At 43.8% G+C, this 22,438-nt stretch overlaps 1 protein-coding gene across 4 annotated transcripts in view; it reads left to right on the top strand.

The window, feature by feature from the left end:
* Als2 (Amyotrophic lateral sclerosis 2) overlaps window positions 1–22,438 on the top strand; it is a 77,536-nt gene that overhangs the window by 45,492 nt on the left and 9,606 nt on the right. For 2 of the 4 annotated variants that reach the window (XM_084590629.1, XM_084590631.1), the window contains 12 exons: window positions 1,258–1,421; window positions 1,503–1,612; window positions 4,382–4,459; window positions 4,546–4,694; window positions 5,405–5,581; window positions 10,001–10,180; window positions 10,348–10,443; window positions 10,563–10,658; window positions 11,505–11,681; window positions 16,816–16,867; window positions 17,432–17,493; window positions 19,859–19,926. In XM_084590629.1, coding sequence (XP_084446755.1) covers window positions 1,258–1,421; window positions 1,503–1,612; window positions 4,382–4,459; window positions 4,546–4,694; window positions 5,405–5,581; window positions 10,001–10,180; window positions 10,348–10,443; window positions 10,563–10,658; window positions 11,505–11,681; window positions 16,816–16,867; window positions 17,432–17,493; window positions 19,859–19,926 — 1,409 coding nt within the window. The remainder of the gene's footprint in view (window positions 1–1,257; window positions 1,422–1,502; window positions 1,613–4,381; window positions 4,460–4,545; window positions 4,695–5,404; window positions 5,582–10,000; window positions 10,181–10,347; window positions 10,444–10,562; window positions 10,659–11,504; window positions 11,682–16,815; window positions 16,868–17,431; window positions 17,494–19,858; window positions 19,927–22,438) is intronic. The other 2 variants (XM_084590630.1, XM_084590633.1) reach the window with 1 other exon arrangement.

Below are 22,438 nucleotides of genomic sequence, written 5' to 3' on the forward strand. Positions count from 1 at the left end.
CATTTAGTTTACCGCCACCGCTTACTACTACTGGCTACCGCTACGGCGCGAGTGTCAGCATGCATGCGCAGATCACCCCGAAGGCAACAGATGGTGCCACGTCCCTGTCAAGTTTCAGCGGACTCCGCACGCAGGGACCAATCAGCACGTGCTATGCTGACGGTGCGCGGTAGTAGTAGATGGCCGCTGTAATCGGCAGCAGTAAACTAAAAGTCTCTATTAACGTTTCTCTATAGTGTGTGTTGTGAATGCTCTGCGCGCGGCGGCTGACGCGCGATGCACGTCTCGAACGTGCGTAAGCTACGGCGGCTGCGAATGCTACGAAGCAGCGTTTTTGTTTTTTGTTTTTTTGCGGGAGTCGTTCATTCTTGCCGTTGTGCTCAACGTGTGGCGTAGCGTATGCTATAGTGTCTGCGGACGTTAAGAAGCGGTAGGTTAATTTTTATTTTTTTTTTTTGCAAGAGTCGTCCATTCTTACATCTATGAATCAACGAAAGCACGCGGTCAGCTGCGGCTATGATACCGACTTTTAACATTGTTCGCTTCAAACGGCATTTGCAGCTATCACGTTTTCCAATGATTTTGTGGCAGTGGTCTACGCCCGCCCCAAGCGCGGCGTGATGAATCGAACCAGGCTTGTGCAATCAAGCCATCATGGGTACTCTGCGGAGTTTGCTCCCTGCCACCGCAAGATCTATCAAAAGTATAGTCAAAAGATAACCACTCCGTGACATTATCGCTGCGTAGCATCTTGGTGCGCTTCCAATAAATGAGTTGTGGATGCGACAGTCGAAAGGAGTGACCCACCATCGAACGCTTTTTTTTTTTTTTTTTCAAATTTGTGGGGGCAAATGTGGAAGGTGGGTTCATTATGCGAGTGGGTTGATTGCGCGACAAATACAGTATCATTTTTCACGATCGCAAGTGGCGTCTCAAGTTGATTTCTGTATATCGAATTATTGATATATAAAACTATTTCGCGATCCCCTTCGCGTTCGATATATCCGGGTTGACTTAGATTGCAAATCATTCAGTGGCGTTATGTAGTTGTTTTGCCTTTCAAGAACACATTTTTTGTTGCAATACCGACGTGCAAATCAGAGATATGAAGTCAATTTTAGCTTAAATGCAAAGTTAGTGCACATCATGCGTTACAGTTCCTTTTAGGCACTATGTCAGCGCTTGAATTACAATTCTACGCTTAACCGAATATACAGAAGGAGCCTTCTATTTGTCTTTCTTCTTTATTGTTTTTAGGTACCCCAATGGCAATCTCTATGAAGGGTTCTTCAAAGACGGCTTAAGAGATGGTCATGGCATTCTAAAAGAAGGTCGATTCTTGTCCTCTTCAAGCATCTACATCGGCCAGTGGCTGCAGAACAAGCGCCATGGCTATGGAGTTCTTGACAATGAAAAGGAAGGTTTGTGTAATTTAAGCTCTGAGCGAAAACTTATTCTGAGAAAGGCCTTGTATCTCAATTTTGTTTTGGGATGACCTGCAGGTGAAAAGTACATGGGCATGTGGCAGGATGACTGCCGGCATGGTAATGGAATTATGGTTACCCTTGACGATATCTACTATGAGGGCAACTTTGTTAACAACAATCTCAGTGTAAGTAATCTTTGCCATTCTTTTATCTTTTTTTTTTTTTTAAGCTCACGTGTAGTTATGTCAACCTCATTCCTCTAGACTAAGAGGTTCCTTATGAGTGTTGTAGTTGTAAGTTAAGGTGAAAATGTTAGCTCATTGTCGCTTTTGCTAGTTGATACGCCCAAATTTGTTAGCAGAAAAAATCTTTCATATTTTCGCACTGTTCCTTTTTCTCACTCAACACATTTCTGGATTGAACAGTTTGGTCCCAGCAGGTACATTTCTCGACCAGTGGAAGATGCAGTAATGTATATGTTGGCCATGCTTGAGAGCATGCAACATGAAAAACAAAAGCACAAATGAAGTGAATTGCTGCAGTGGCTTTTCTGCAGTACCTAGATACAGAAGGGTGAAGCATAAAAAATTAGGGATGCGCTAACATTTTAGCAGGCTGAGCCATGGGGTGGATTGACGCATGGGGTGTGGTAAGGGGAGCGCCTCTCTTGGTAAGAAATTTTTATTGATTTATTCCTGAAAAACCTCTTGTTCTTTTTTTAATTGGTAGAAATACATTGTAGAAATATGATAGCCCCTTCCAAGAGTCACTCATAAATCACCACTCAGTGTTTGCCTACAACCGCTAAATAATTTTATATTTAATTTTCTTTTCTCGCCAGTTTCGGTTTCGGTTTCAGCAGCCGAGACAGGGGTGTGAAACTCCCTATACCTCCCAGCGGCCACGAATTACAGACGCTAGCGCCAAACTCCCCATTATAGGATTATAGCGGGAGGGGGCGCGTAAAAAATGGACTTGACGGGGGAGGCCGTATAGCGGACTGGTCCAAAAAAGCGGTGCGCTGAAGGGGGTGTCGGTAGGTTGCTTCAAGCAGCTTGGGTCGCGCGCTCGCGTGCGCCCGCGCCCAGAGAACGCTGTGCCCGTGGATTTTCTACCGCATCATCGTTCTGCCGTGGCACGACCGGCTCGCAGCAGGAACAGTGTGATGAAAAGAAAAACCACAAGCACAGCGCTCTCGAGGGCGCAGGCGCTCGCGAGCAAGCGTACCCGACCGCAGCAAGAAGTAGCACAGAGAACAGCAGGTATCCTTTCCCTTTTTTATTAAGTGCACGTGAAACAGAAAATGAAAAGATGCGACGAGGTATCCCTCACACACACACACGCACACTTTACATAGCCAACAGTTTACAGTAGTGTTCTGTGTTCTGCGCTAACATTGTAATCTTGCATGCTTGCTTTATCACTACAAAAGAACCCAGTTTGCCGGCACTGCTTCTGTCAGCATGTGTACAGTTGATATGAAATTAAATAAATGATGCACATATTCATTCTACGCATTCCATACCATCAAACCAATGTAGAAACATGGAGCATATACCTGCGTTCCCTAGTGGTTGGTATTTGATGCAAGTAATCACATGTCACTGTGCTATACATAACCAAAATGCATGATTAAAACTTTAGACTACCCTTCCTGGAAGAACAGTCTTCTTCGAGACGCACTTACATCTCTCCACAGCACATGAAGGTAACAAGTTCAACAACACGAACCACAGCGGATATCGCCGACTGTAATGACCAGCACAATCGCAGACGAGATGGGTCCATGGAACTGGAGCTGCACGCAGACAAGTCTCTCATCTCACGAAGGGGCGAAGAGCCAGCAGGAATGAGATGCACAGAGTAAAAGAACCGCGACGAAAAATCTCGACTTTGGCCGATAAGCCAACACGCAGAGAATTCACAGCGCTAGGCTACGCAGGCGACCGACGCAGACGACGGTACTAATTCAAAACGAGCGGAGTCGTAACGGTTGCAGCAGTTCACGCGAGGACGAAGCAAGCCACGCAGCGGAGTCGGCGCTGCGGCGCTGTCAGTGCGATGGGAAAATTTAGGCGCGAGGGAGAAGTCCTCCTTCCAGCTTTTTCTTTCCTCCTTTCGCCCCCGCTTGGGAGAATTAGACGGGACGGAAGTGCCGCTGACTTTCCGCGGCCTGGCCGAGAGATGGCTGTGATGTCACAATCAAGTCTAGGTCACGCGTGGCATGAAAAAACATATATATAATCGCTGATGCTTCGCCTTTTGCAATTCCTGTTTTTGAGGCAGGCTGGGTTTAGTGTTATGAATAATTAAAACGACACAGGAAAGAATATATCGCTGTTTGATTCATCCCTCACGTGACCTAGACTTGACTTTGACGTCACAGCCATCGCTCGACTGTTGAAACTGAAACCAAAACTGGTGAGAAAAGAAATTCGATTATAAATTACTCAGCAGCTATAGGCGAATGTCATGAGGCGATTCATGCACAGTAATGTCTTACGCATCACTACAAAAGATAGACCACGAACTCAAAAATGAAATGTCTATGGTCCTTTAAGGCTCGTGATTGAGTGCATGCAAGAAAGTAAGGCTGTTTACATTATGAGCCATATTTTTGTGTGTGTTTGCGCATTGCATGGGGTAATAATGTTGCCTTGTGGTCAAGGGTAGCAGTATCTTGTGAACCTGCATCATTTAGCAAGTGTGATTTTTCAAAATTCAGTCTATCCAACTGCATAATGTCGCTTTATGGTTGCATCCTTGAGTGGAAAAACTTTACTGCAGGGCACAATGTATACTGGACGCTGTAACACACTAGTAAAAAGTGGTGATCGTGTAATTCTTTTGTGTGTGTGAGAGAGGGAGAGAGAGAGAAAAATAGATATTAGCGAGCAGGTCTGTACTTGAAATATGCTGTATGAGTTGTTTCAGTTGCCTCTTGTTATTTCCAGGGTTATGGCACAATGATGTTCCAGGATAACACCATCTTCAAAGGGGAGCTTGGTGCTGGAGGTTCTCTAAATGGCAAAGTAGGGCTCTCCTTCACTTAAATAAAAATAAGGTCATTGGTAAAGATGCTTTGTGCAGCATTATTTTTCTGTTTCATTCTCAACAGGGTGTTCTGAGTCTGTCAAATGGGGACACTATCCAAGGCACTTTTTGTGGAGTGTGGAGCGAAGGCATCAAGATATCAGGCACATACCAAAAGGCAGTGGCCGATGAGCTGAGCATTTCTGATGTTAACTCTCTCATCCATCGTGACAAGTGAGAGCTTTCATTATACTTTAGAGACAGAGTCGTTTTTTTTTTTTTATGCTAACCTGTTTTTGTGGGATTGAATATTTTTGAAGTACTCCATCTTTGAACCTCGCTTATTTTGTACTGACCACTGTGACTGTTAACAGTGCCCAAGGCCCTGACACTACAGCTACTTAAAACAGAAGGGTAGCCAGTGTTTCTGATTGAGATTATTATTTATGTTGTAGCTGTTCAGTGTCTACAATTAGCATACGCATACACTTCAAAAGGACTTCGTAACAAGGGAGTAATTACTTATTGACATCCACCCAAGTGCAGCCATATGGCTACAAAGCTATGGCTATCTACTCCACCTTGGAGGTTTTTCCTAAATATTCGAGCAACACCCCTCCCACTTTAAGTTATAGATCAATTCGCTCTCGCCTTACCATCTGGTCTGCTGACCGTCCTGGTTAGCTCAGTTGGCAGAGTGACTGCCCCGGAAAGGTTGTGGTCCCAGTTTCGAACCCTGACCAGGACAAATTTTTCTTTAACTACGAAGTTTCTGAGAAAGCTGTTTCTTTCCTCTGTAGCCGAGTGGCTGCGCCTGGGTGGATGTCAATGAGTAATTACTTCCTTATTACAAATCTATTTCACCTTGGGGGATTCCCCTAAACATTTGTTCAAAAGGACTTTGCGTTCTTGTTCACATTCGTTCCTTTCTCTCTCTTAATTAGCAGTGGTTCCCCCTCACTGAGTGTGCCAGCATCTGAGAAGTGGAGGGATATCTTTGACCATTGCCGAGACATGCTGGGAATTCAGGGCATCTCTGACACTCAAGACAATAAGCATGCATGGGATGCGATTGCTATTGCCATCAGCAACAGGAAGAGGCAGAGCCACGTGAAAAAGCCGTATGAAAGCGTTTGTCTCTGTGTCCATGGTGTGATAACCTCTTTTTGTGTTAGCTGTCCTGTGCTGAAGTAAAGTGCACACCTCATGTCAACCCAGTAGAACTAGTATACATTTATGGGATCGTTAAAAATTTTAAAGAAGCTATTTTTCGTTGTCAGTGAAGACTTCTTCAACATGCGACTGCTTGGTGCTGCAACATGAAGAACCTTGGCCTGCAAGCACTTTAAACTGAAACCAGGTAGTCAAAGAACATCCAGAGCCCACACGTGTCACTCGTCTCTTTCTGTCATGCCTAAACACAGGATGGGGTCTTTTCTGCCCTATCACAGCACATATCCTACCTGGAAAGCCTGTTAGACCTCGTCACATGGACTGAGCCATGTAATTTTGTTCTTCTTTAGGCATCCTATCAATAGTTTTGGTCCTGTCTAAATCACGGTGGTGACCTATGGCTCAGAGTCTGCTCTGTGCAACCAGAGAGGTGTGGCAATGACTGCTTGAACCTCAGTACTACTTGTCTTCTCCCTGGTTGCATGGTGGAACAGGTGCAGACGTCCTTCCGTCCTTCGTGTACTTTTTTGCGCTATTTTCTATCATGAACATTAATCAACTCACCCAACTTTCGGCATTGCAGACGTCTTGCTGCTGCTGCTGTGATCAGAGTCGGAACAGAAAAAGAAAAGGTGCATGTCATGTGCGCTGCTGAGTAGCGTCTGCTCATGGGTACGGCTGGCTGCCTAGTTTTGGCTTAAAGTGTTTGGAAAGTCGCAGTTTCTTGCTTTGCAGTGCCAAGTAATGTTACATTTCTGAAAATATGAAAACAGATGTGACAGTTACTACTAGCTATCTACAAGTACATGTAATACCAGTAGGCCATTTAATTACACAATAATTAAAAGTTAACGAAAAGCTAGAAGGGTTCAGTGTTGCTGAACCGAATGTCGAGCGATAGCTCTGTTAATATAAGGCAAAGTGCTTGTTTCCGTGTTTATTATAATGCTTTCTTTCATGCTGTAATGATTATGAATACAGCCTTATGTGTGAAACTGCCGCGGTTGCTATGTTTGTTGATAAAATTGTAAATGGGTGTCGAGAAAATGAAAGGCGCAGTATCTGCCACACTTCTGGGTGGACAGCTGACTGCGCCATAAGGAAAGGGAGGAAGAAGGGATGCCACGCTTCTGGGTGGACACCTGACCGCGCCGTAAGGAAAAGGAGGAAGGAGGGCGTAAAAGTAGAGAGAAAGAGGTGCCATAGTGGAGGGCTTTGGAATAAAATCGACCACCTGAAGATCTTTAACCTGAACTGACATCACATCATCAGCACTCATGTTCGAACCCGACTGCTGTCGCCGCCTTTAATCGAGAAACGCAAAGGTGTCTGTGTGCTGTGCTAATTCAGGGCACGTTAAAGATCCCCAGGTGGTCGAAATTACTCTACAGCCCTCCACTGCAGCACCCCTTTTGCTTTTTACACTCCTGGCTTCCTCCCATCTCTTATGGCGCATTTACGAGCCCACCTAAAAGTAGGACAGATACTACACCTTTCCTTCACGTGGCATGCACTGTTGCTAAGCAATCTTTTGCTCAAGGTCGAATTTGAGAAAAATGCGACCTTGAAGAACTCTAGCAGTAGCCCTAATGTGCTTCAATTGACAATCTTACCAATTGATGGAAATTGCTCGTGCGCATTTTACAATTTTAGTAAATAGCTTTTCATGGGTCCTTTAATTGGTAATTGACAATCTTACCAATTAAGGGGGGACGCGACCTTTGAAAACCGAAAAATCGCGAAAAAGTCGATTTTTTGAAGATTATATATTCCAGTAGTACGTGTTATAAACTACCATTTCTGTAATTATCAAAGCCCAACTCGCAGTAGAAATACTCGAAATTAATTATTTAACAAGCGGCGGTAGCCGCGGAGCAGCGAGCAAGCGCCGAAAATTCCCAAACTTCGCGCGCGCACCATTCTTCTCCCGCCGAACTGAGCGCCGCCATCTTGGTCTTGTTTTGTTTGTGAATTCTTGCGCTTTCTTCTGCCACCCTCGGCGGCGGCGACGGCGGCGCGGTCGAGGCGTGGCTTGCTACCGATTGAGAGCCTCGTGGCGGCTTTCAAGTTTCCCGCGCTCGAATTCAAAGCTGCGATTGGGTAAAGCGCGCGCTCCGCGAGAACGCGGGGGATCGGGCGACTACTATTGGCTGCTGCGGCCGCTGACGCGTCGGTCTCCGCCTCCCCGCGTCGTCTGCTACGGCTCTTAGCTGTCGTTGTTGGCTGCCTCGAGGTGCGACACGCATTCAGTGCAGACTTGGCTAGCTTTTATTATTTATTTTTTTTTTTTTCGTTTCGGCGCTTATGCCACGGAAGATAACGCGGGAAGTCGCTTGTCGCGTTTGGGCCGCTCCTTGTTCCTCCGGCGAGATGCCGCGATAGATAAACCGGGAAACCGCTTTCTGCGTCTGCGCCGCCTAATATGCTAGGGCGAAATGCCGCGGGGGAATCGGGAATGCCGATTGTCGCGGCTTGCAGAGCTCAGGATCGACGGATCTCAGCATGTGGAAAGTGGTCCGCGGCACCAAGGCGTTCGCTGTAGCTGATCGGCTAGTCGCACAGATGTTCGCTGTAGCCGAGATCGACGGAGCGCCATGGCCCTAATGTATATTTTGACGGCCGCACCGGACTTGTTCGTGATAATTGCGAGTGTTCGTCTTAAGTGGGGCCGTTATAAGTGGGCTCGACTGTACCTGAATAAATTTTTGAGGGCAAGGCAAGCCCATGTATTCAAAATATTGTGTCTGGAATTTGTCATAATTAATTTGGTTAATCAACATAGGTCTAATTGATAACAAAAAATCCAATTCTATGCTATTTTTCAGCAAGAAAATTTAGAAAAAGGGCTTTGTCTTGCCCTGAGGAACCTATCTAGGAATCAGCATGACAAATTGCACAATGCCAGTGCCTTTCACAATTTCTCCAGGCTTGATATAAAGGACCTATTCGAACCAGTTTGATATGCTTCTGTAACTTGAGAATTAGCGTGCACAATTCTATGAAACTTGGTGGTTTTTCATTTGTTAACGTCATGAGCCTGTCTTGAAAATTTCATCATGATAACTTGAGAAACAAAAAAGTTATTGTTCTCTCAACCTTTGAGAGCCGTTTCCTCAGAATCAATTTTTTGCACGGTGTGGCTGCTAGGGAAAGTCATAGCTCAAGAACCGCTTATTAGATTTTCATGAGGTTTTTTTTGTTATATACCTAAGCAAAAATTCTGAGGGCCAGACAATTCGTTTTTTTTCAAAATATTTCATGTGTAATTAGGGGCAGTCAATTAAAATATCGTTAAGTCAGATGTACATTTGAACACTAACTTTGGGGCTGTTCTAAAATTTTTCAGAGAGAAAATTTGGAAAAAGGGAATTGTCTTGCCCTGGGGAAACTATCCAGGAATGACCATAACAAATTTCACACTGCTAGCACATTTTGCAAATTCTCCAGGCCCGCCCCTAGGGACCTATGTAAACTATCTTGATATACTCCTCTAACTTGAGAACCGATGAGCCCAGCTCCATGAAACTTGGTAGTTCTTCAAATGTGTGTACTATGAGCATACCCTGAAAATTTCATTCAAATATCTCAAGAAATAAAAAAGTTGGTGTTCAAGGGTAGCCTCCCCCCTTAAAGGACCCATGAAAAGCTATTTACTAAAATTGTAAAATGCGCACGAGCAATTTCCATCAATCCTCTCCGCAATGCGAAAAAATTTTAGCTATTGCCGTCATGCTCCTCCTCTCCCCCATCAGCTCAGACCGTGGCAGCACGCAAAAAAAAAAAAAAAAAAAAGGAAAGAAAGAAAAGTCGTGACGGTGCCCTACCATGCCTTTTCCCACCCACTTAACTTGGGAGTGTCCAATGAGCGGGCGCACCCAACAAGCCCCAGTGACGTCACCTGGGAGGTTTGTGCGCAGCGATGTGTCGCCCAAATCGGTTGCGAGCGGTTGCCAGGAACAATTTTTAAAAATTATTTGCAAATTACTGGATCCACTCAAAGCTTTCAAATTTGTCTCAAATACTCACATAGACCACCTTTATGGATTTCTTGCCTTAGAATTTTACTGCAAGTAGCATTTCAGAACACATCTTGTGTGCCGTGATTTGTGCCATGGCTGACAACATTGCATCAAAGAAATTATCTTTTCACATCAGAAGCTGCATTTAAAAATAAATTGTTGATATTATTCACAGACGAGGTCGATGCATGGTTCCTATGTACTGAGCTGGTGGTGTGCTGAGCATGTATCAAACTTTTTTTCTCTCGGCCTTTTTTCTCTCAGCCTTCTGGTTCATTTATTTGTGTGTACTATTTCTGAGGATCACTATTCGTATTACTGAGAAAAATTTCGCTACCCATTTTGCAGAGCAAAACCTTGCTGTGAAGAGAACTTGGACTATCTTGAGCGCATCCCTCGGACTAGCAGAAGGCACGGCTCATTGACATTTGAGCATTACAGGGAGATCAAGGAGTACCTTTCTAGTGCCTTTGACTGTGTTCATCATCCTTTAGGGTACCTTCTGGACGGTTTAGTTGGTGTGTTCAGGTGATGAATACTTTTTTTTTCCTTTGTCCATCTTTGCCTGTTCACTTGCACTGTGGTCCACTAATCGTTTGTTTTGTCAGCTGCATTTATGTGCTATATATCTTCATATATGTCAACTTGATTGGTGAATTGTTTGAAAAGTCTTGCTTTCTTTTATGCATATTTAGGCTGACTTACTGTGGCATTGGTGTTCATCCCCGGCTCTTGGTTCATGCTGTGGAGGAAGTCAGATCGTTCTGCCAAAGGCTGTATGAGCTGGTCAGGTAAGGAAATTGAAGTTGAATTTATCTCAAAAGTGTCTTTATATGCTACTCATGTTTCTGCAGCAGGTCTTGCTTCTGTTATTTATGTTGTTTTGTGATTTTGTTTATTTCAATTCCAGGATTCTATTCCCTGACTTACCTCACGCAAATAAGCCCATGGTGTTGACTTCTTTGGGGGACATAGAGAGTCCAGATGACTTTTTTGATGTTTCTGGGTGAGTTTGCTGCTTCGTAGAATTGTGTGCATATAATATTGTGGCCTGCAGAAGTGAAATCAAATCAGCAGACTTCATTACTTCTGTGGCGCATTGTAGCGAGCATAATCTTTCTGCAAATGCTACAAATGTGGCCACTCTGAAAGTCTATAGGACCAGCTTATTAATCCTGTTTCAGTTGTTAAATATCTAGGGTTAACGATTACAGACAGCCTCAAATGGGACACCCACATTGACAACATTACCACGAAGGCATTTAATAAGGTTTGTTTTCTTTGCCGAAAATTAGAAGGCACTACTCTTGACGTCAAACTTGAAGCATACCGCTCTCTAGTCAGACCAATTCTCCAGTATGCCTCGGTAGTTTGGGACCCGTGCTATAATAAGGATATTATCAAACCAGACCGCATCCAGCGTTTTTCAGCCAGATTTATTTTTTCTGATTACCATCCAACATCTTCGGTCTCTAACATGCTGAGTCAGCTTAAGCTAGAATCCCTTAAAGTATGCCGTCAGGTCTCTAGGCTGAAATTCTTTCACATGCTGTATAACAACAAGTCTGGTTTGTCACGTGATACCTATATTTTTGCTGTACCCCAGAGATCTCGTAGACTGAACCACTCCAAAGTATTAAGCCCATGTTTCACCAGGACCAAACTTTACCAGAATTCATACTTTCCCCTCACAACACATCAGAACATGTAACCCCTCTCCTGCTTGGGCAGCGCTGCTGTGCCTGCAGTATTTGGAAATAAATAAATTGAATGAATGAATGAATGTAATTTCTGTGTTTTTGAGCCATGAAAGTCACTTGAAATTGTACTCAAGACTTTTCTTGTCTTCTAGAGAGTGCATCACGCCCAACACACTTATTCAACCTGTACTGCTTCCTCGGCTGTACCCATCACTCTCGACACTCTATGCACTTAACAATGAGCAAGAAGATCGGCACTACTGGGAACGCCTGCTCAAATGGAACAAGCAGTCCGACTTGGCACTAATGACCTTCCTCGGAGTGGATGAGTATGTTGTACCTTTGTGGCATAGCGGCGAAAAAATGTAGAATTTATGCTCAAGGAAGTGGTTATAGATTCCTGAAAGTGCTGGAATAGTTTATTGCTAGTGCAGTCAAATATTGCTTTAATACAGCCGGGTTCAACAAACTTGCTAATGTAATAACGAGACCCCTATATTTTTCATAAGTAGCCATAAAACTATAGCCTTGGGGGCCTAATGAAATTCATGGTGCAGTGGAATCTCGTCAGTTCAAACTCAAGCGTACTTCGGTTTTATTCGTTCCGGTACTTTTATTAATCCTGTTAAAAAGGCTGCTCTCGATTTGAACTCTGCATAATTCAAACAAATATTCAGTCCTCTTTGAGTTTGAGATATTGAGAGTGAACGGTATATCAAAATATCTTCCAGCTGCTTTGAATTTTGCACTAATTACGATTTACTGGTGTATCAGGTCTGGGTATATAATATATAAGTTACCATTATGTATTGAAACTATGCTGTTATATGAAAGACGAAACAGTAGACACACCTGATCTGTTTTGAGAAATATGTCAGCTGTGGCCCCTAGAGTGTGAGGTTTGGCTGGAGACCAAACATGTGCTACTTAGAACCGGCCCAGTTTGACACACCTGATTCTCCAGACATGACACTGATAAAAGTTATTCGAACATTTGGTTGAGATGCCAGGCTCTTTCCCTGAAGCTCTGAAGCATTACAACTTTACTTTTCCCCTCATGTAAGCCATGCCTGAAGCTAACCAGCCAGAGTTCTGCCCCCATATCTCCGTCTCTTCCTTCGCACCACTGAATGTTGCAGCATGAACCCACCATGTACAGCAGCAGTTAAGGCTAGGAAAAGAGGAATTGTCAAAGTTTGCGGTGCTTCATATACCTGTTTAGCATTTTTGCGAATATTTTTGAGAGAAATTGTCACATACTAGTAATCGGAAACTTAATAAGCTTGCTCACACATAAAATGAATTTGCCACAGCTTTTTTATGTTGTTGGTAAAAAATTGCAGGTGCTGTCTATCAAAAAGGGGTTGCTATGATTCCAAATTCTTTTTTTTTTTTAATATGTTATCACTCTTAAAAATTGTGTAAACTTGCCGCTGGTTAGTGTGTGTACGCAGCATAATTTTTCCATAAACTTAGATTATACCGGTTATAAACATGATGGTCATCTCTCCTAAAGCGCACTTCTACGAGTACATAGGAAAAGTACAGAGCATATTAACATTAGCACAATGTGCATTACAACTCTGATGCCTGCACCACCTCTTGCGAAGCCTACATGAGCTGCATCTACTGTGTCTCTCCACCGGTTTTTGTACAGTTTTCCTATGCTCTTACTGATGCCTGCACCACCTCTTGCGAAGCCTACATGAGCTGCATCTACTGTGTCTCTCCACCGGTTTTTGTACAGTTTTCCTATGCTCTTATTTTATGTTTCTATTTTATGTTTATGTTTTATGTTTATGTGTGCCTTGATGTCGTCATTCCATAGGAAGTTTCTCACCATGGCCAAAGGCTCTTTACTAGGATCCTTTGTTTAGAAAAAAAATATGTATATACTTGTGTATGTAAGGGTTATTGGGATGGCAGTTTCACATTATTTAGCAGCCACATTTTTACTGTATGCAAGTTTGCTCTAGCAGTATTCGCCGCGAGATCGACCTAGAGGTGGCGCCACAGTCACTTCGGTAGTGTGGATCGGCAGCCGGCGGCGCTCGCAGAAACGCACGCTGCGTAGGTCTGCTTCCAAGTTTACGGCGGGCTTGTTTGCGATGAAAACGTGTCTTCTGCAGTATTTCTGCAATATTTCAGAAACAATTTCGCCAATGCAGCAGAAGAAGAGCCGATTTTAGGAAAACAAAGCACGCAACCACCAGACTTCTAGATTTACTTTGCACGTTTCTTGCGCTGTACCGCGCTCACGCGCCTAATGCTTGGGCCTGCCTAATGACAGCTTTGTTTTTCTTATCGACTTTTAAACAGTTTGCGCGTGTCTCATGCGAGTGAGACCGGCGAATTTAGTGTCAAGCCCACGCAGATACCTGAAGTACTTTAGATTGAATCGAGAAAGCCTGGTTCATTATATCGTACTTAACTCGAGGATTAAGCAGGTTAAATGTAGCATTGGCAGCGTACTGCATAGAGAGTTGCTTTAGACTGAATGCACATCAACTTTGGCCCAGACAACCACGCACAAGTATTCCCCAAAAATGAGATCACGCCGACACTATACAGGAAACCTCGCCGCAAAGGAAAGCTGATTGTTCACGTGTACAGCGCTGAGTGGATTGAATTTGCCGAGATACTTTTTGCGGCCACTGTCATAGAATGTGATAGTGTATTACTGCATGCGCCACTAACTGTAAATGATTTCCTGAAACCGAGGAAAGTGTAAGGGATTTCTGATTTGTGTGATGTTAATATATTACAGTAAATTAGTAGTGTAATTATTTTGTTTTGCAATGCCAATAAATTTTACCGTGCGAGAGAACTTTTACACACTTGACAGAATTTACAATAATCAGTGATTAATTTTCAGTAACGTTAAAGTGCAAGCTACGAATTACTCGCTGCGAAGACATCATTATAAACTGTGCATGGGCACTGTCATGCTCTGGGAAGCAATTTTACAGGCTGAAAATTTCTTTATCACTAATTATTTAGCAGGGACTAAATCTTATGCGAAGTAAAATGTTAGGGTTGCTTCCAAAACAGATGCCGGATATAAAACTATTCCGAAAGAAATGGAGGTCATCTTATCATGCGACTATAAAGATGTATTTATTCCCGAACTAAACACTGATATTTAAGCCCGCATGAGGCTTTTTTACTCCCCTTGTCAGAAACGACGAGTTTGCTCGGAAGATAGCACTTGGAAAAAGGGATTATAATGATTATAATAGGCGACCAGTAAAGTACATTAATCTAGGTGTATTATGTAATATTTAGGGTAACAATTAGGTGCAGGGAATATGTTTCCCAAACATTCGACCATTAAATGTGCTCACTAAAACTTTTACGGATGCACAGAAGCCTTCAACAACAAAAAAAAGAAAAGAAATGCATATTGGCCCGGGTTTAACGCATGAAAGCGGCATGATGATTGCAGAGGCTGGTTTTGGTGTCATTTTTTTATTATTATTATTAACACCACATTTACCACGTGGGATTGTTTATTTTGCAGTCAAATCCCGCAGTAGGGGAGCGCCTTTCGAAAATGTTGTGATTGAATCCCCATTCTCGAAATCAGCAGTCGAGCGCCCTTACCATTGAGACACCACGACAGAAGCTTAAAAGGAAAAAAAAAAAAAAAAAACAAAAAAAAGAAGAAGAAGTACTCACACAACTCTATCGTGAATACAGAAGGCATAGTAGGCCCAGAGTGGTCTGTTCAAACTGCATTCTGCTATATGAAGCCGTCTGCGGTGGCATATGTTTTAGTAGCTGCGGTATTCCAAACAAAAACGGGAATATGCGATTTCTGAGCGTTTGCATTAACTTTTATTGACGACAGTGACCTGTTTTGCTTTGACACGGCAGTAACGACAGTACCACTTCGTTTAAGACACTGCATGTGAAAAGATCTCAAGCGCCGAAGACCGCATTGGATGATATCCTTATCCAAGCATGACATGCTTGATACGGACAAGTATATATTTTTTAATGAAGCGTGGTGTTATAAACTGTTCATATTTATTTTGCAAGAGGCATATAGGTAAGCAAAAGCTCACAGGAACCGCGAAACAAACAAAAACACTCCTGTACACGCTGCATGCGCGCGCGTAAATCACTGCGGGCTGGCACGCGACGCGAAAACGCATCCACACTGAGTAGGTTTCGCCGCTGAGCCGCAAGGTGGCGACTCTGCTCGATCTCGAGGCCAATTGAGCCAGAGATGAATGATAAAAGTTAGAAATGTGCTTCATGACATAAAAGGAGAACCAATTGAAATTGGCTCTATGGATAAGGTTGATGCAGGTGCTTTTTCTTGTGCATCTGTTGCAGATGGTATCTGTAGACCTCAGAAAGGTTGTTGTCTGTGTATTCCTGATAAATGAACTAAGTATAGAAGTTCAGTATTGTTATGATAGTTTTGTTCTCAAGAGATCGTAAAAGGCCTGAGAAGCCACTAGAAACACCTTATTCATTCAAAATATACTCAATGTGGCAGAACCATGATGTGCTAAAAATTCACCGAAGCGGTGGCCTTGTGGTAGAGCATCCGCCTCGCATTCGGGAGGTACCGGGTTCGATCCCTGGTGCCGCCGGGTACCCACCGGTTATAAAAATGGGTACAAGCTATCCCCCGGCCTGGTGCTCGGCTCTTCTGGGGTGAAATGCTTGGGAAAAGGGGTCACGGCCCAAATAGTTGCGCCGATGTGGCAGTGATTCGTTCCGCCATCGGACAACAATAAGTCCGCCTTGCGCGGCAACAGCCCATTATGTGGCCCTTTTTTTTTTAGGACTGCTGCAGCTGAGGCTCTAAGGGAGCACTTCAGGTGAGGGGTCAAAGGAAGTACCTTTGAAAGACAAACAGAACCACCTATGCAGGCTGCGAGGTTCGAAACTGGGTTTGGGCCCACTGCGGAGGAGGGGCGCGCAGCGGGGTTTACGGAGCTTCTCCCAAACGCACACCCCTGGAAAAGCCGAGCGCCAGGCCGGGGGACGCTTGTACCCATTTTTACCGGTGGGTGTCCGGCGGTGGGTTTCGAACTAACCACCTCCCGCAGCCGAGACAGGCGCTCTAACCATTAGGCCACGGCTGCGGTTTTCTCATTCAATGAAAGCCGGTCAGTACACACAGTCAAGTTTCGGACCTTTAATATCTTTTGTCCAAAAGGTTTAGAAGGCTGGCAACATTTTTTTCGTGAGGTACAAATATGTGAAGAAGAGTAATAAAATTGGAAAGAGTGCATTTTGGCCACAAAATGGCAGTGCTTGCCTGTTGATACAAAGAATAAAAGCATTGTAACACACATGTACACATATAGAATGGAATATGTCACTGGAGTATGACTAAAAAGCTGTAGTATTCAACAACACAATGTTTCTGTTGACTGGTTTTGCATTGCTGGTTATTGGCGTGCACAGTAGTGCTTCAATGTTGTCCTTTCTATGTTCCTGCAGAAAATTCATGTCCTTGAAGTTTCCTGACAAGATTTTCAATATGGAAAGGAATGTGAGTAACGGCTAATCTTCTTGTAAGACATTGCAGTCATAAAGCATAGCACAAAGGGTGGTCAAAAAGAAATAGAATATGAAGTAAAAAAAAAGAAGAGGTAAACATTGGGGTTCAATTTCTGATATCCTAAATGCAGTTGCTTTTCTTCTTCTTCTTCTTTTTTTTTTTTTTTTTTTTTTTTTTTTTTTTTTTTTGTAGAGCATAGTTTTAACAAGACACCATTAAGGCTTCCATTTAGTGGAAAACCCAGTGTCACCAGTGTAGTATATAATTCTCACTGTGGGTGAAAAATCATGAGCATGCCTTTGGAAAACGATAGTTGCCAGGTAGCACGACTGACCACTGATGGGTCAGCGGGTTGTGTGACATCGCAAGACCACATGACGCGGCAGAGTATTGGTGACAATTGCCATGTGATCCAAGTGGGATGGGTGCACTTTCAGGGGCACAGTGTGGGGTGTTGTCGAGCTGATGTTGCTGTCCCTTCTTTTTCCTGTGGGAGGGCAAAGCTTAATGCAAAGCTTTTGTGTATCTTTCTTTTCTTTTTTTTTTTTTTCGCAGCGTGTGTCGAGCATCAAAGACGAGTGCTTCATTAATGCTATTGATGCACTGCAGCACATCAGGTAAGTGTGTTCTGATAGTCTTTTGACATGACAACGTTTAAGGTCCCGTTTGTGACAAATCCAACTTAAGCCGTGTTGCTGGCGTGGGAGTCAGCAGGTAACGTGGTAGGGCACTGATCGGATAGCAGTGTGATGTTTGTTGCTAGCTCAGGTAGCTCTTGTGAGATAGGAGTCGGACTCACCGGGACACTTGGATCCATTCACTCCTGGGCCACGCAGGCACGTTCGTATGGCTTGGCTAGTGTATGGCTTTACATCTAAGTTGGGCGGTCTTGCACATAGTGTAGTGGCTTACCACTGTATGCTAATGGGTATTTGTGAGGTAATAGAGGCACAAATTAAGGGACTAGTGATTAATCAAGTAGCAAAGTGCATGTGCGCAAACAAGGATCTATATAGCTATGCACACTGTTTGCATTACCTTATTGCTATTCACATTTTGTCAGTGTGGCATTGTTAGCGTGTACTCTGGAGTTCTGAAATTAATTTACTAAGTGAATATTTACATCAGGTACATTTTAAATATACTGGAAGTATTTGTTGCTTAGAGGTTGCCTGCACTGATTTTCTAAAGGTGCACATCTAAAGCCATATATACAGGTGAACCCGGATATATCGAACTCGAAGGAGATCGTGAAATAGTTCGATATATTGATAATTCGATATACAGAAATCGGTTTGAGACGCTGCTTGCGATCGTGAAAAATTATGCTATATTTGTTGCGTAATCTACCCACTCGCATAATGAACCCACCCTCCACTTTTGCCGCCGCGAATTTGAGAACAAAAAATGCATTAGTCAGTGGCGCGTCCCTTCATTTCAGCCGTCATATCGACAGCTCATTTATTGGCAACGCACCAAGATGCTGCGCAGCGATAACGCCACGTCACGCCGTGTTTACCTTTTGACTATACTTTTGATGTTAGCTCCTGCGGTGGCAGGGAGCAAACTTCGCAGAGTGCCCGTGATGGCTTGATTGCACAAGCCTGGTTCGATTTATCACGCCGCGCTTGGGGCGGGTGGAGTCCACTGCCACAAAATCATTGGAGAGGTTGATAGCTGCAAATGTCATTTGAAGCAAACAATGCTAAAAGTTGGTGTCATGATCGCAGCTGACCGCATGCTTTCGTTGATTCACAGATGCAAGGATGGACGACTCTCACAGAAACCAAAAAAACCTGCCACTTCCTAACGCTCGCAGCCGCTATAGCTTACGCTACCCCGCACGTTGAGCACAATGACAAGGATGGACTTCTCTCAAAAAAAAAAATCTGCCTCTTCTTAACGTTTGCAACCGCCATAGCTTACTCTGCGGAATACATTCAGCATGACGACAAGGATGGACGGCTCTTGCAAAAAAAGAGAAAGAGAGAGAAGATTTGGGGGGGGGGGGGAGGGGGGGTCGCTTGTTAACGTCTGCAGCCGCGCCACAGCTTACGCTACGCCGCTCGTTCAGCACGATGATAGGGATGGATGACTCTCGCAAAAGAAAACAAACAAATTTGCCCTTAATGCCTGCAGCCGCCGTAGCTTATGCTACGCCGCACATTCAGCACGACAAAGATGGTCGACTCTCGCAAAAAACAAATTTGCTGCTTCTTAATGTTTGCAGCCGCCATAGCTTACGCTAAGCTGCACGTTCAGCACGGCGACACAAGACGCGCGTTGCACTTCACCCGCCACGCACAGAGGGTTCACAATACACACTGGAGAAAGCATCCGACATTCTGTCTGCCACGGGCTGCGCTGGTTTGTCGGCGCATGCGTAGTACGTGCTGCTGCGAACGAAAACCAGGAAAGAGAGGAAGGGGAGAGAGAAAGCTCGGCAGAAGAATGGGCACACCCTTGCACTTCGGTGTATCGCGTTGTCGCCCGTCTCCCGAACACCACGGCTGCATTGGCTGCGTCTGCTCCATACCAGCTGTTGCCAAACCGGTTCCCTCTCATTCCTTCACGCACATAGCTTGCAAACGTCACATGCTGCCGCGCAGCAAACAATCACTGCAGATGCGTGCGCCTTTGGGGAAAGGGCACGGCGATGCACAAGACCAGCTGTAGCCGAACTGTACTCTCGTATTCCTTCTGCGTGTGGCTTGAAAACATCACGTGCCAACGGCTGAGGGTGATGCGATCGTCTTTTAGGAAGGTGCACCTTCTAGTGCGTAGCGTGGAGTTCGATGTATCGAACGATATACGACGCAGCTTTCCTATACTTTTACATAGCATTTTCAAGGGGACATTCCGTGAGTTCGATATAATCAAAATTCGAATCGTCCAGTTCGACTGTATCAGTCATTTTTTTTTTTTTTTTTGCCTCGTCGATGCTGTTGTTGCATGCCCAAAGCCATTTTCTTCTTATTTCAGCACTGCATTTACAGCATTTGACAAGCTTCAGGCCATTCGACAGACATTTGAAGAAATCAACAAGGCAAGTGACAAAATATGCACTCTTATTTTGAGCAAGTTTCAATTGATGTAAGCAAATGAAACAAGCACAATTTCCTTTTTAGAGACAGACACTTGATGGTAGAGGGTACTATTCAGAGCATCCTCTTTTTTTTTTTTTTTTTTTTTTTTGTGTGTGATTGCTCTTGTTCTGGTCTCCTCTGACAAGTGTTTTTTCAGCACCTTGACTGTTTAGTGTATATATAGTCCTTGTTGCATCCCAGTTGCCCTGTTTCCTTTCATTGGAGAACTCCCTTCAGCATGCCCTTCATATTATTCCACTTTCCAATTAGATTAAATCTGGCTGCATATGCCGTGCTGAATTGTTTCAGTGGTGGAAAAACAACATGTACACCATTTCTTTTTCTTTTGCATGCACATTTTGTTCTTTGAGTGTTTTATCAGAGCTTGCACCTCTTTCAGGCACGGAGTGATCATGCCGCTGCAAAGTATGTGCAGCATCGAAGAAACACGATTTTGGGCACGATGTACGAACCTAAACATAGTTCTAGGTGCCATATTGATCCCCATCTTTGTGGAGCACAGAATGTTGGGTTGCGAGCCCATTATTAACTCACCAGTCGAAAAGCAAAATGAAGGGTTTCAGTTTGGAATGTTAGAAAAAAATAGGTGCAGAAAGTGGCATCAATTTTATTTTTGATTACGAAACTGTTTTATGTGCTTTATTGGTTACTCTGTGCATGGATGTAGACAAAAATTTTGTGCAGTGCTCTCGCTACTTAGAAACAGAGGTTGGATTTGCTGAGTGTAGCATAACTTAGAAGCACAGTTTGTAAAGTTTGAAATCTCTCTCCCTTTCCTGTTGCAAACAGATTGGCAAGAGAAAATAATTCTTTCAACAATTCATGGCTGCAGCGCTACAAACGAGACAGCAAGGCAGACAACAGACAGCACTGTCTCTTGGTGTCCTGTCTTGTTGTGTCCTATTTGTTGGGCCCTATTTGTTGTTCTTTATCCATGGATTGTGCGAACCAACTCTCCTAACAAGCTGGTTTGTTTTACGCACAGTTCTAAGTGTAACAATTCTTGATAAAAAAAAAAGTTACAATTAATGCTGTGGGTTTAATTTTCACGCAGAGACAGAAAAAATGGAAAAGGTATTTTTTTAAAGTTGAACAACTACAAACTAACCTAATTTAGCTTAGCCAACCTCCCAAAGAACTGCAACTTAAACTAAGCAAGTTTAGATCTTATTGACAGTATTCACTGCTTCCCGCTGAACTTCTCACTGAAAAAGTGGTGTGTCAAACTTTCCACTACAGTCTGCAGTCAAAGCACTGTTATTTGGTGCCAAAGGAATCCATGACGATACATATAATGCCTGAGACATTGTCTATGTTACCAGCACAAATAACTTCAACTCAGCTGTCACTAAATTTAATGCTTTGTATCAGTATTTAATTAGGAGATAATCTACCTTTTTTTGTTGGTACTCTTGAGAGCTGATTAATGAAAACAAACTTGACTTTCATGAGCTAGGTATTAGTTTAAGATGAAGGAACAGCAGTTTACATTAGGTAGCGAAATACTGGAAGTAGTAGGCGAATATGTCTACTTAGGACAGGTAGTAACCACAGATCCGGACCACGAAAAGGAAATAACAAGAAGAATACGAGTGGGATGGAGCGCATTTGGCAAGCACTCACAGATTATGACTAGCAGCTTACCGGTATCGCTCAAGAGGAAAGTATACAACAGTTGCATCTTGCCTGTACTCACCTATGGGGCTGAAACGTGGAGGCTAACCAAGAGAGTTCTACTTAAGTTGAGGACAACCCAGAGGGCTATGGAACGAAAAATGGTAGGGGTAACAATAAGAGATAGAAAGCATGCAGAGTGGGTCAGAGAAATAGCTCAAGTTACCGATATTCTAGTAGAAATTAAGAAGAAATGGACATGGGCAGGACATATAGTGCGAAGAGAGGATAACCGATGGTCGCTGAGGGTAACAAACTGGATTCCAAGGGAAGGAAAGCGTAGCAGGGGCGGCAGAAAGTTAGGTGGGCGGATAAGATTAAGAAGTTCGCAGGGGTCAAGTGGATGCAGCTAGCACAGAACCGGGTTAAGTGGAGAAATATGGGAGAGGCCTTCGCCCTGCAGTGGGTATAATCAGGCTGATGATGATGATGAAGTGGAAGTGCCCTGAGAATGGAACTACCATTGAATTCAGCAGTCTAGAGGAGTGAAATTACACAAAGATGATACGACAGGTTGTGAGTTCTCGCATTTCCGGAGAAGTGAAGCCACACCAAAAAAAAACAACAAATCCAGATAACCCTGCTCTGCTATTTCAGGGACCCATTTTCCAACTGAATCCATGCTGACTGCGGCGATGAACGCTATGATGCACCGAAAGAAAGGATTTAGCCGTTTTTTGTGACCAAAGATTATAATTATTCAAGGCATTTTAATCACTTCATTGCAGGACCGCATTTATGGGTCACTCTGGGAAAAGATGATTAGGGGTGGGGAACAGTT

The sequence above is a fragment of the Amblyomma maculatum genome, chromosome 1 (assembly GCF_055883805.1).
Source record: "Amblyomma maculatum isolate TAMU_Amacu chromosome 1, ASM5588380v1, whole genome shotgun sequence".
In the NCBI taxonomy this organism is placed as follows: domain Eukaryota; kingdom Metazoa; phylum Arthropoda; class Arachnida; order Ixodida; family Ixodidae; genus Amblyomma; species Amblyomma maculatum.